The sequence below is a fragment of the Megalops cyprinoides genome, chromosome 20 (assembly GCF_013368585.1).
Source record: "Megalops cyprinoides isolate fMegCyp1 chromosome 20, fMegCyp1.pri, whole genome shotgun sequence".
Lineage (NCBI taxonomy): Eukaryota > Metazoa > Chordata > Actinopteri > Elopiformes > Megalopidae > Megalops > Megalops cyprinoides.
In genome coordinates this window covers 4859101-4872906 of record NC_050602.1, presented here as the reverse complement: position 1 = coordinate 4872906, position 13806 = coordinate 4859101, and the positions used below count along the sequence as shown (strand labels likewise).

The 13806-nt window shown below is 43.1% G+C and overlaps 1 protein-coding gene across 1 annotated transcript in view; it reads left to right on the top strand.

Annotated features, from left to right (window-relative positions):
• Positions 1-13806, top strand: part of LOC118795494 (collagen alpha-1(XI) chain-like) — a 101327-nt gene that overhangs the window by 35297 nt on the left and 52224 nt on the right. Inside the window, exons 8-18 of the mRNA XM_036554018.1 lie at positions 1206-1511; positions 3638-3703; positions 4236-4277; positions 4525-4587; positions 7845-7919; positions 8544-8627; positions 9300-9356; positions 10474-10527; positions 10837-10890; positions 11662-11715; positions 12167-12220. Coding sequence (XP_036409911.1) covers positions 1206-1511; positions 3638-3703; positions 4236-4277; positions 4525-4587; positions 7845-7919; positions 8544-8627; positions 9300-9356; positions 10474-10527; positions 10837-10890; positions 11662-11715; positions 12167-12220 — 909 coding nt within the window. The remainder of the gene's footprint in view (positions 1-1205; positions 1512-3637; positions 3704-4235; positions 4278-4524; positions 4588-7844; positions 7920-8543; positions 8628-9299; positions 9357-10473; positions 10528-10836; positions 10891-11661; positions 11716-12166; positions 12221-13806) is intronic.

Sequence of the window (13806 nt, the reverse complement as noted above, 5' to 3'; positions counted from 1 at the left end):
ATTGTGCATGCAGTGTTAAGACTACTGTGTGTATGCTAGAATGTTAAAATTATTTATCTTAAGAACCATTCTGTCTGAGCGCAAATTATTGCTGTGCAATGTGCATTTGACACACCTCTGCTGTAATTGTTTCTCATGAACCATCCATAATTTATGCTTTCAGGCCTCTATTCAAACTGATTGCAATGTGATCTGTCCTTATATCTGAGCAACATGTCTAAGGAGGATGTGCTTTGTTTCTCACACGTTCTTTTGAATTCATCTTCTTTGGAAAATTCCTTTTAGTCTGAGATAAGGACAAAGCACATTTCAGTTACATTCAAAATGGGCCATAATGTAATTTCAGACTTGCTTCAGACCTCTGGTTGAGTCTCTTTTCCCACTATACATAATTTCAGCCGAAAGTTATGTATATGGCTAATGGAAAGAGATTAGATTAGCCTTAGATTTTGTGATTGACACATCATTTACTGTTACAATCATCAAGGCAACACCATATTTTAGGTCTCCTTTGACTACTGCTGGACTAGTGGGATTCCTAATGCTTATTTGTCAGTAGCACTAGTGCTAGTCAAGCACTGAAAAACCAAATTCTGAAGGAAGACATATTTTTAGTCAGGAAGGTGTGCTTACAAAGCTTAAGCTTAATCTTTAATAAGAAATAAATTGTATTTTTTCTTAATTTTCAGGAAATCTGACAAACCTAGATTATTACTTTGAGATTTACTGCTCCTGATTTGAAATTGTACCTATCAATGTACAGTTATTCAATATAAAATGAACAGATTTGGAATATCAGATTTTTTTTTTTATTTTAAGACCCAGAAACTAATGAGAATACTGTCTTACGTAAGAAAAATGCAAGTTATGATTGTAATCATAGACATATAAAGACAAAAAAATCTACATATTTTTAAGGCATAACCAATGTAGTAATCTGAAGGCATTGATATATATATATATATATATATATATATATATATATATATATAACTCAATCACACTGCATAAAATCAGGATCACCGTTCAAGGGCTTAAAATAAGGTGTTGCCATCCACACTCCGCCTGCCAGTCTGCTTTTGAGTACTTCACGCTTTGTTCATTTTATTTGCATAGCTGTAGAATATGCCAGTAGTCTATGCCTTAACAGCTTCACTAACAATCCTATTTGTTCCTTCATTGCTTCATTGCTTGGGCAAAATAAGCCTGTCGAAGAGGAAATTATTGATGACTATGTCACTGGAGTGGAGGAAGTGGGCGAGAAGCCCTCTCCAACCGCGGAAACCGCGGAGGCCGAGGAGAAGGTGGACCCCGGGCCCGACTCATATGACTTCAAGGAGTATGACCTCAAGGAGTATGACCTCAAGGAGTATGATGGGGCCGAGTTTGAGAAAAAGCAGTACGAGTACGGTGTCTATGACGAGTACGGCACGCTCGATCCCAAGCCCACCAGCAGCACCTATGAGTTCGGGCCAGGCGAGCCTGCTGAGACCGACATCACGGAGAGCAGCGTGAGTACGGCGTAGCGCGCGGCGTGGAGGACGCTAGCCACAGCGCCACCTCCTCCACAAATTCAGAAAGCTAAGGCTTAAAGTGGTTGGTCATTGTGCAGCATTTTAGAGTCATTCCCTCACATCACTGCATCAGCCCTGTGTGTTGTCTCTTCATCCCAGACAATCTAACACTTAGCTATGCAAATATACTGGATGGTATGTGACATATTATACATATTCGCGGGATAAGACAGAGAGAAGACTACACAGTTACAAAAACTACATGCTAGTAAATAGCTCTTAGCCTGGGGCTAAAATAAGTGTGAACAGCTCTGAAGACCAGCACTACACAGTGCATTAATGGGTTGGGTAGGGAAGGCCTGTATTTAAATGTCAAATACTATACTGTCTATACTGAAGTGATTATGGACAAAAATGATCTCTCCAGAACTGACTGTCCATCTGACTGTCCAAACATGTATATCGTTGATCTCTGTCTCAGTCACTGCGTTACACCCCTGTGTCTGCTGAGATCTCAGTGCTCAGCCAGCTGCAGTCACAGAGCAAGGTTTGGTGAAACAAGGTGTGGCCGACAGCTTGTTTCTTAATGTCCAAAACTGAAAAGGCACTAGGGTTCTTCTACGGACAAAAAAAAAAAAACAAAACCCTGGGAAAGTGTTTGGTTCTAATTTGTAGATCTCCCTCAACCTTTGCTGTGTGTGTCCTTTTTGAATTCGTTGTTTTTCAAGCTTCATGTAGGTAAGGGAAGGTACAGGTCACATGCCCAGACAGCAATGCTGGCTGCCATTTAATTTAATGAACAAAGAAGTTTATATAGCCCAATGCAGGGCAATCCACCACTGCTGGTGAAGGAAACACACTATGCAGCCATTTTGCCAGCAATGCTGTTCCATGGACATTCTTGTGTCTGTAGGACAGGAAATTAGTCAGTGTCTGTCTGAAAAGTCCATATTGATTTCAGGCAGAGCTCCCTCATTGTGTCAGCTCTTGCGAGCTCTCACCGCCCGCTGCAAACCAAGCCCAGCCCGCAATGCGTGTCTATGGTTTTCTGTCCTGGACAGACAGGTGGCAAGGATCTTCTGCACTTGAACGGCTCGATTCTCAAGTGCCAATCTTATGAGAGAATCATCAAAGCAGCATCCAGAGGCAGCTTATGTTTCGTGCCATTGCGTCTGTGTTGTAGTCCTCAAAATACTCTTTAATAACGGACCAAAGCTTCTCATACAGTGTATGTATACTAAAAAATCCTGCAACATATTCATTTACCAGTCATTGTAGTTGGTACCTAGTCATTTGCCCTCAAGCTAAATTTTTCAAGAGGAGCCAAATGTATTTTCCAACGGGTTGATGATAACATACTGTTAGCATGACATCCTAAAGGTTAACAAATGGTCGTGATCAGGAAAAATAAACATTTCAAAATGTGACCTTGCCACTGACATCCAACATGCATGTTGAACTAGACAGTAAGATGCTATTTGTATTCTGCAGAAAAAGTAAAGTGAGTTTGAGTTAAATACCCGAGCCAAGAATAGCACGCACAGTATAGTCACAGTTTAAAATAACTTGTTAAGCACACATTAAGCACAGCATAGTACTTAAAAAGGATTTGATATGTCCAACTAACCACATTCCCGGGGTTTAGTTCCTTTGGAGACCAACCCTTGGTGCTCTTCACAGAATGGCAGTCAATGCTGAAATATCAAGATGGAGACAGTAAGATGTTATTAGATAAAACTACATATAACATTGTTGATTAACATATGTTACGCATAACGTAGATTGTTACCGAGTGAATATGTGAATCCTGATGTTCACTGTCGCAACATCGATGCACTGTGATTGTGTTGTGTTTTGTGTGAGCCGCCATTGTTTCAAGCTGGGATGGAACGGTTACAGTACATCACGTCTGGCATGTCTCCCCTGTTGATTTCCTGACTTCTCCTCTCAGCTGTCCGTTTGCGGCATTTCCTGTGCTAATTCTGCTTTCCACCTCTGGCTACTGCTTGTACAAGAGATGCCGCAGTTTCCCAAATATGAATGCATGCTTTCTTTATCGACAAACCCTAAACTACCGGGGGCAAGAGCTGGTGTGATGGTTGCCTTTATGCCGTCATTTGCAGGTTGGGGGCGATGTGGGCTACTTCGGCGAGAAGGGCGAGAAGGGCGAGCCTGCCGTCATCGAGCCTGTAAGTGTGACATCACCGTAGCAAAGAATGGAAACACAGAGATGCGCACGTACTTTAGATCGGGAATCTTTAGATCTTGCCCCTGGCTTACTTTTGTTTAATACCATCGTCATCATCGTCATCGTCATCATCGTCATCATCATCATCATGACCATCATATTGGTTGTTAGCATCTTAGTCATTGTCACATGACCATTCTAGTCATCATCATCATAAAACATAACCTGGATCACAGATAAAGAAAGTCAGGATTTGAACACATAGTATGTGATTGTCATTTCACATGCTACTCACTTTGCTTTTTGGCTCGGTTTTTATTTTATCACTGTATTATTTTATACAGTATTCATGTTCATTCATGCATTTCCTTGTTTTTAACGTACAGTTGGTCATATGTCTCAAGGAAGGGGGGAAGACAGTAATAAAAGTACAGACACCGTCTCTCAGTCTCTGTCCTTTGGTCTCTGGTCTTTTTCCACTATCTGCAGATTTACAGCCTGTTAATATTCGCTACCGTTTGCACTTTTTCCAGGGTATGCTTATTGAAGGTCCCGCTGGACCACCAGGCCCCGCCGTGAGTATCATGTTCATGTCAACTTCTTTTTTTAGAGAGGAAAATGAGTCGACCCTCTTTCTTTAAATGGAGGAACATTATGGAAAAAATACTGTAGGGGAAGGGTTCAGCCCAAACAAGTAACGACTGTGGCAGTGCACAGTCCTGTGGTTTTGAGCGTTTAGGTGACTGTAATTAGCTAACGAGTGGTAATTGTATTGTCTTCTGTCTGGACAGTGTGTTTTGACTGTGTTTTCTTTCTTATCAGGGTCTTCCTGGCCCCTCTGGTCTACAAGGATCCCCAGGTCCCCCTGGAGACCCCGGTGAGAGGGTAAGTGTCACTCCCGTCACCTCAGGACCTTGAATGGGCATGTGGTACACAGTGTGCCCCCTCCACCCCCCGTTATGCTGATGGAGGTCTAATGGTGCTCTTTTTTCAAGCCCCCCTCTGAGCTCCCTGGTGCTTTTTTTTTCAACCCCATGAGAGTTTCCCAACTGTGTAAGAGGTTTGTACAGTCATTAAAGTGTCATCTGCTCTTTAAATCTGACACACAATTTGTAAGGGTGTGAAATATACTGGGGATATTGCTCAACAAGAAGTGGTCCCTGTCGACATTTGTTTGCTTGGGAATTAAATAAATAAATTTGTAATGTGAAATATGCATTTTTCCCCTATAGCTATGAGCCTAAAATCTCATAACCATGTCCTGCTTTGCAGACTTTTCAGTTATATTTACAATACCACAAAATTCTTGCTATTCCATTGTGTTCTATTCAATTCTACTCTATTCTATTCTATTCTGCTTAATTCTCTTATATTCTATTCTGTTCTTTTCTATTGTGTATGACATTATACTGAATGGAAATACGTATTTTTACCCTGTGTCAGCTTTCTTTCCTGGTCATTCGACATTGACCTGATTGAATAACAAGCCTAGTGCTAATGATAGTAGAATCTGTGCAATGCAGCATAGTTATAGGGTGTCTGTACTGCATCGATTAGCTTCAGGTATGTGAACTGAACAATGGCAGTCTCCAAGATGGAGGAGAGTATTGTTCCTTTCCTTGCTGGATAGTGTGCAGGGACAGTGCTGTGTCACACTGTGAGGAAAACAAGTCGACCCCATAGAGTGGAACACCACATGCAGCTGGAGCCAGTTACTGAGGCTGTCAGCAGCGCTGTCAGTGAAAAGAGGAGCCCGCGAGTACGGTTTTCATTACCGCCACGCTGATTCCTTGGACTTCGTCTTAATTGGCGCCCTGATCAATCGGCTCACGTGCCGCCGGCTCGTAAGATCGAGCCCCCGCGAGTGGAGCGTATTGGGGCCCCCTTAGCATGCGGTCGATTGATTCTGAAGAGTCGTAAGTGGGCCAAAAAGCTGGGCCGCTGTTTGTTTTCCCAAACTGTGGTCGCACCCACCCCCTAACGGTTAACCCTTTACGGGCGTCCACCCACAACGTGACATGAAGCAGTTGCATCTATTGCACAAAAGGCGTATTGTTCTGCAGACGTTTTCGATCCAGAGAGCTCCGTGCTGGCAAGAAGTGAAGGAGCACCGCCCCCCCCCCCCTCCCAGGGTGTGGACGGGGCAATTGAATCCGACACACGGCGCGGTGGGCTGCTGCCCGTCCAGCTGACTGCGGGTAGAAATTCATCCCAGGCCTAAAATTTGGATCTGCACTGCGGTTTGTCCCATACTCTATAAAGCGCATATGCACTAGATGGCACTGTGTCTGCTATCTGGTCTCAGGGAGAATATTTTCCTTTCATAGCCTAGCCAGGCTGCACATGGGAACAATTTGATTTGAAATAGTCTGACAAAGAAGCATGCCTGGAATACTAAACAGTTTTTAGCTGAAATCCATTTCATGTGCTTTTAGGATGCACTCATACCACAACTCATGATTTGCATATCAATACAAAGGTAGATGGGCATTTGTGGCATGTGTCAGTAATCTCAATGGTTTAATCACCACAGCTGAGGGGACAAATTTATTACTTTATAAATGTATATATATATTTCATGTGAGATCAATTAAGAATCATTCATAATATTTTAAAACAAAATGCCCTTATAAAAGTGAAGCTCAAATTAGATTTCTGAGTGTTAGTGATTGTTTGTGGTGTGCTGTGGAGTCCTAATAAGTAAATTCACAAACTAATCAAATAATGTCTTTATGAAAACATGAGGTGAACTGTTTTTCAGAGCATAACAGCCAAAATAAAAAAGTATCTTCATTTTGTTTTATACCACAAAAAATACTACTGCCAGCATTAGCGTGTTGAAAGAAATTAACTTTTTAGAAACCCTTGTAAAATACTCCCATGTTTCTTTTTGGTGGATATGTACCCGTTTATTTTCTCAGGACTCATTTTTCTTGCAGAGACTGGGATAGCTATACTTTACCCTTTCTGGCACGTTTGTGTTAATTCTGGAGCCAAGGCACCGTGCAGTTCACAAACAGGGGCATTTAGCATGGCGTGCCCTCAAATGATGCTAACAGCGCTTGTACAAACAGACCTGGCTGCCCCACATACTGAAAGACGCTATGGTATCTTCAGCCTGGACATACATTTATTTGATGTTTAGGAGACACATTTGGGCCTAGCAGAGACCTGATAAAGGAACCTGTTTGAATCACCCCCTATTCTAATTTCTGTTTCAGGTTTTTTAGTGAAAGGCTCCACATTTGAACAGTTTTCTGAATGGTTTAGAGGGAAGTTTTACTTCAATATTTTAAAGTGATATTTGAAATGCATTTGTGACGGTAGACAAAGTGCAGAAGTGGTTATGGCCTGGGAAGAAGGTACAAAAATTTGCATGGATTGTTTCTTTGAGAACTCTGCATCACTAACAGCCCTTTCACACTGGTGACAAATGCCAGTTCAGAGGTTGCGTTTCAGTCTATTTGAAAGGTTGTCACAGCATTCTAGCCATGCTGAATCCTCCATTAGAAATGGCTTCAACCCACCATGGCAAGGGCGTTCTACTGTCTGAAAGGTAAAGCCGAAGACCATGAACCATGAACCCGGCTTTGTGGGCAGGATTTAGTGACATCATACAACACTGGATTTGTCAGTGAAACTAATACAACAGATGTGAAAACCTGATGGCTTTTGACAGTAATCACTCGAGCTTGCATCTCCTGTTCCTCAGCTCTTGTAGTCCCAGTGCTGCCTCTCATAACTACTTGGAGCTTTCCATGATGTTGTACCATGGACAGAAATGGATGGAAACAAATGCTTATTTTGTGGTCTGTTTTCCCCTCCTTAGTACTCCTTGTTGCTCAACAGCAACAGCACACAGTAGCATATGATAAAATAATCAAATCGTTAAAGCATTCTAAGTTCATCAATCCATACGTTAGAGCTGACAACCTCCTGAATGAAAGCATTACTTTTCCTCTAGCCTCTTCATCTCTTTCATCTCTCTCTCTCTCTCTCTCTCTCTCTCTCACACACACACACACACACATACACACACACACACTAAAAAACTGGCATCCCCTTACTTGGCTGTAGTCAGGCCTGATTGATCTCTCTAAAGATGTTAATCCCTCCCTCTCACCCCTCCCTCTCTCTATCAGGGTCCTGCTGGACGGGCAGGTCTTCCAGGAGCGGACGGAGTACCTGGACCTCCGGGCACCATGCTGATGCTGCCAGTAAGCCCACCCTCTACTTCCTGTCACATGTTAGATCAGATCACATGATGTCCATGGGGAACAGAAATAAATAAATTAATTAAGCCTAGAATAAAGAGGCATAGCCAATTTTCACCATTTAATCTAACAGTATAAAATTTTGTAATTGATGGAAATATTTGAGCCATCAAAGGGTGCTTAGGGTCATACATCAGTTGTTAACCTAATATTATCATTTAACTTGTTTATATACTTACTTGAAACACACATGAAGTTTTATGGAAAAAGTCAAGTCTTTTAAATGAACCCTCAGGAAGAGTGTTTGTTTGGACGAGCCAATCGCTTATCCTCTCTGGACAGATTTGGTGTGTCTGACCAAACGGTGTCTGCCGGTTTTATATACTCATAGAGCCACCCTAGGTGCCTTTTAAACAGACTGTTAACGACTGTTAACGACACCCCCTCCGCTGCCTGTGAGTGATCTCCACGCTGCCAGGCTGAGTGGCGACAGCTTTAAAGAAGCAGCTCTTCTGGAGGGGGGAGTCAGGGAGAGTCACGGGTAATGGGGCTCCGCCAAATTCCTCGCTTTTCGCGAAAGCAGGGGGAAAAAGAAATAATAAAGTCCTCTCTCTTTCCGGTCGACAGTTCCGCATGGGCGGAGATGCGCAGAAGGGCCCAGTTGTGTCCGCTCAGGAGGCCCAGGCCCAGGCCATTCTCTCTCAGGCACGGGTGAGTACAGATGCATCGTGGGTAAAACTCGCATAAAGGTGGCATGGGGCCTCACAAAGCCTTGGGCTGAGGTTTTGCCTCCCGTCAGGGAGCGGGCACGCTCCTTAGACCCCCAGGGTGGGTTGCGTGCCAGGACATATAGCGGACATAGTTAAAAAAACACCACGGGGGCCCATGACCCTCCACTTGGCCCGCGTGAAACAGGTGTCAGACAGAAATGAGAGCAATAGGGGAAAGGCAGCCTTGAATGTTCAAGCACTGCTCCCTACTTAAAGTATCCATACATCTGTTAGGCAGAGCTACCTTATCCAGGGAAACTAATGCAGTATTAGACTGTGCAAGAGAAGAATACAAACACCCAAGCACAGCCAATACTATCTCACATGGCTACAAGCAATGTGAGATAATATTGAAGAGCACAGAAGAGCAATGACATGAAAACAGTGTTAGCTTAGCTCAGGTTTGCTTAGCTTAGTTTAGCAAATTAGTGAAATTAGTGCCAGCTGCTTTCTGTGAGTTGATGGTGAATGAGATTCGTGGAGAAGGAAGAGATTGTGGTATTGGGGTCGCCAAGCTCCCGGTGGGCTTATGAGGGAGCGCTTTTTTTTCACACTGTGGAGAGCGGACAGGTATGCAGTTGTCCTGACTGCTTGTTTTTGGTTCTGCCCACAGCTCGCTATGAGAGGTCCTCCTGGGCCGATGGGACTCACAGGAAGGGCCGGGCCCGTGGTAAGTTTCCACTTCCTCTTCCTCCTCCTCCCGGCAAATCTGTCCATTGCAGGCTGATGAGAAATGCAGGGACCCTCCATTCCCCCCCCCCGTTCCACAATGCTCCCCCTGCCCCCCATCCCTGTGTGCCGCGGGTTCTGGTCCTCAAAGTTAGCCCGGCGTCCCAGAGCCGCCGCGGTGAGGCACCCAGCGCCCATGGCAACATGTGTTATTTCCATGCCTGCTGAATTTATGGTTGCGGCGTAATTCCTTTAACACACTGGGTCCGTAGCAGTGGTCAAGCACATATTTCTGTCAGATGTTCCTCCTGCTCCTTCCCTGAGCTTTTGCTGGACGTCCCATCTGCTCCAAATGGCGCCCTGCACGGTAGCTCCCGGCACTGAGTCCAATGGCAGGGACCCTCAGTCATCTGTCCAACCCCACTGCTAACAGCCAGTTTACAGTCATGCAGTCTATCTGTTGGGTTCTGGAGTATCGCTCCTCAGTTTAACCAGAGAAGAGACACTCCAGACTAAGTGATATTAGCTAAGGAAGACTTAGTCATTCAAAGTTAAAGTGCTAAGATTTTATTTTAAAAAAAGTCATGTATGCCCTGATTCAGAGCAGCTTCTAGAACATTGCCGTACGCATGATGATCCATGAATTCACAGCATTGGACCAAACTGATTTCCCAAGGAGTCACATTTACGCCTTTGGAATGTTATAGAGTTAGTTTGGCATGCTTTTGGGAGAGCGAGCAAAAGTGGTCCTCTCTTGTGCTGTAGTCGTACCTATGGGGCGCCAAATGTAACAGAACTTTACAGTGTTATATGGTTTCGTAATGAATTTATGCGTTTTGTAACAGAAGGCATTCTGTCCACGAAAAAAGGTCTGTTACATTTGGCGCCCCGTACATACCAGCCAAGAAAAGTGAAAGGGCGACTGCAGTATTGATCTGTATTTCCCGCATGGTGATGACGGTGGAGACAGACAAGCCAGCTGAACGCTGCCCTCTGCTGCCTGCTTGGGCGCTGTTCACACTTTCATCATTGCTCATTCATCAACCTGAACTGATTGGCACCTGAACACTGGAGCACAAGGTTTCAAGACATTGCTATGCTGTGTCTCTTCCACACAGGGCGGCCCCGGTTCGCCTGGACTCAAAGGGGACTCAGGAGACCCCGGACCCCAGGTGAGACACCCCATGTGACAAAGCACCATGTGACACCTATGGATTTCCTGATTTTAAAAAAAGCACTATATTGCATATATGGGAGTGATTATAGTCCTTCCTTACTACTCAATATATTGTCCAACTGACTAAATAAGGTGGAGTAGTCTTAAAGAGTCAAAGTGCCTGCTACTGTTAAATATCAAGAGTCGAGCTGGCAAAATGCTTTAATGAATTGAATTGGTTTAAAAGACTTGCCAGTCCTTAACAACAGTAAAAGGAAGGCTCTGAGAAGGAATGGGAACTGTTCTCACTTGCTGTCTGTTTTAGGGCCCTAGAGGAATTCAAGGCCCCTCTGGTCAATCAGGAAAAGCTGGAAAGAGAGTAAGTGTTCTGTTAATCTCACTTTCATCTTCCTTTGTTTTGTGTTAAAAGCAACTCAGAATCACATCACCAGCACCTGAAATGTCCCATCTTACCAACCAAACATAACTCACTTGCATTGAATGTTCTGTTTATCAAGTTATTGCAGATAAGCAATAACCTTTAAACCCAGTCGTTAAGTGACCCAAACAATTTTCCCAAGTTATGATTTTTGTGTGCTGTGTGTAGTGTATATGCATAGTGCATTTCACAACTGATAGTGTTGCCAGTTTGAGCACCAAACAGGGCCTCACACTGTCACTTTGGGTGGAAATGTATCATCCCTTTGAGTGAATTGAAATTGTCGATTGCTCCGCCATCTCTCCTGCCTGTATCTGGATTACTTATCTCTGAATAGATAAGCTCTTCAAATTGGACTCACATTCCTCTGTTAGGGCTCTGTATTCCCTGGATAGCTTACCAGCTAATTATGCCCTGAGGTCAAGCCTGCCCAGAATTTCCAAACCACTAAAACATCCTAATATTTGACAGCAGGGAAACAACCGTGTGGACCCCCAGTTCACTCCCTGTCTATGTTAACTCCACCCACACAAACTAGCTGATTTTATGAAACCTATCCTCAATTCCATATTTTCTGTGTTTCAGTCAAAATATTATACAGCCATGTGTCTAAAAAATGAGGATTCGGAGTGCAAATCTCTAAAAGGGATGGTGCTCGGTGATCTGCACGCTTTTCCTGCATTTTTCTAATGTTTTGACGTTGTGCTGAAGGGCCGGTCAGGAGCTGATGGAGCCAGAGGGATGCCGGGAGAGTCTGGGGCCAAGGTAAGATCTCCATCACATATGTGATGCGTTTGCATGCTGTGCATATTACACAAGTAAAAAGGGGTCAGCCCATACTTGCGTTAAAAATCATTCTGACATCCTATTCATTGTATTCAATTGCATTTAACCTTCACATTGAAGCCAGTCCTCACAACCACACCACACAACCTTCTGACCAGAGAGACAATAACAAGTTTTCCAAGTTAACGTCCGCTGCTGGGGAAGACTAGCTATTGACTTGATTCTTGGAGGTGATGCCACCTTGTGTAGTGGATTAATATAAACAGTAAGATGCACTACATTACCAAGCTCAACCGAGGTGGAATAGTATTGTTACCCTAGCATAGCCAGATAATGGTATGGGACCATACAGAAGGAGGTCAGAGAGTAGCAGAGGAACCCATCTTTTGTGATTTTATGAATGTGATCATAATTTTCTGTGTACTTGCAGGGTGACAGAGGTTTCGATGGACTTCCTGGTCTCCCTGGCGAGAAAGGCCACAGGGTAAGCAGTGTTTATTTTCATGTAATGACCAAATTGGGGTCACTTTGCAGATCTAAACTCAAAATGTATGGGTGCATGCAAAATTCTGTAAAGGGGACCTGCCAAAAAGCATGACCAGGGAGAGACTGTGAGGAGCAGTTTGGGGACGCTGATTGCTGATCTTTGAAAATGTTGGTTGTACCAATAACACACTAAGGGAATGCCCTTGACAGTCTGACTTTGACTCAAAGTTTAGCCCAAATAGCCCACCCCAATGCTATCCCTTGGTTTGTATCATCATAGAACATGCCTTACATGTTGTATAATCAGCTTGGGTGACCTTATAGGAACTGCTCACCTCCCTCCCCTGTCTGTTATGTCAGCTGATGTGGTCCTCATTCCTTACAATACTGCTCTCTCATTGATTCACCTCTTCCATATTCAAGGCTTTTTTCTATGAAATGCCTTTTTGTTCCGAAGGAAGTACTAATGCCCATCTTACTGGAACTGTACCCCCCCCTTAATACAGACACCACCCTGACCAGCCTTGGATCCCTTCAATTTAAGAATGTTGACAACCATGTAACAAGAACCCCGTTTTTAGACTGCATTGGGTTTAGATGACACTCTCACTGATGAAATGGGCCAACCAAAACTGCCAGCTCATGTCAACACAGGCCCTGCAGGCCATGAATTTGCACTTAAAAACTAAACCTGAAAATAGTTTAATTTGTGATTTTCTGCATTGGCAAGTTTGAGGGTCAATTAAAAGATAAACTGAAATAGCACAAATTGTTAATTGTTAAGTTAATGAGGCCAAACATGGGCACAGGACTAGCAAAGCCAAGTGGCATCCTATCAAGATATTAGGCATTTCAATTCACTGAGAAATGGAAGCAAGTTTAGAAGTACTGTACAAGAGGCTATACAGTTCTTCAGAAAACTCAAGTTGCAATGCAAAAAACAATGCAATAATAAGGAGCAGTGGTGTGTGTAGTACATTTTGATCATGTATTTGAACACTTTTGTCCAGCCTGTTAAAATTAAGTCTTTTGCAATTCATTGGAATTGTAGCCATGTAAGAATCTTGTAGGTTAACTGGAGCACATCTTAATTAGAATGCAGGGATAAATGTAATTTGAAAATGTGCTTTTTTAAATAGGTATACTGTAAATAAGCAGCTTTTTTCATTTAGTGAGTGAATCCCATTGGTGGATCTTCTGTGCAACATGAAATTTATAAGAAATTGTTGCAATATTTTAAAATTATAATTTTTAAATAAAATTACAAATACAAATGTTTATATGAACAGAAACAAAATTCCAAACCTTTTCAAATATTCTAACTTTGTGCTTTTTTCCATTAGCCACACATTGCTTCATGTGAACTGTCCTCTACTCCTGATTTGTTTAGACGTGATGTTAGGACTGACATGCATAAACACCTACCCAGTGAGCCATTATTGCTAGCTAAAATGGTGTCAATAAAGTACTAGGTCAGCCTCTGTTTAAAGAGCTTTTAAAAGCCAGAAGAATGGAGCTGAGCTTTGGAATGCCTGGGAAAACCAAAATAGTTTTTAATGCAACTGTTTCTAAGTAGAGGAAGGG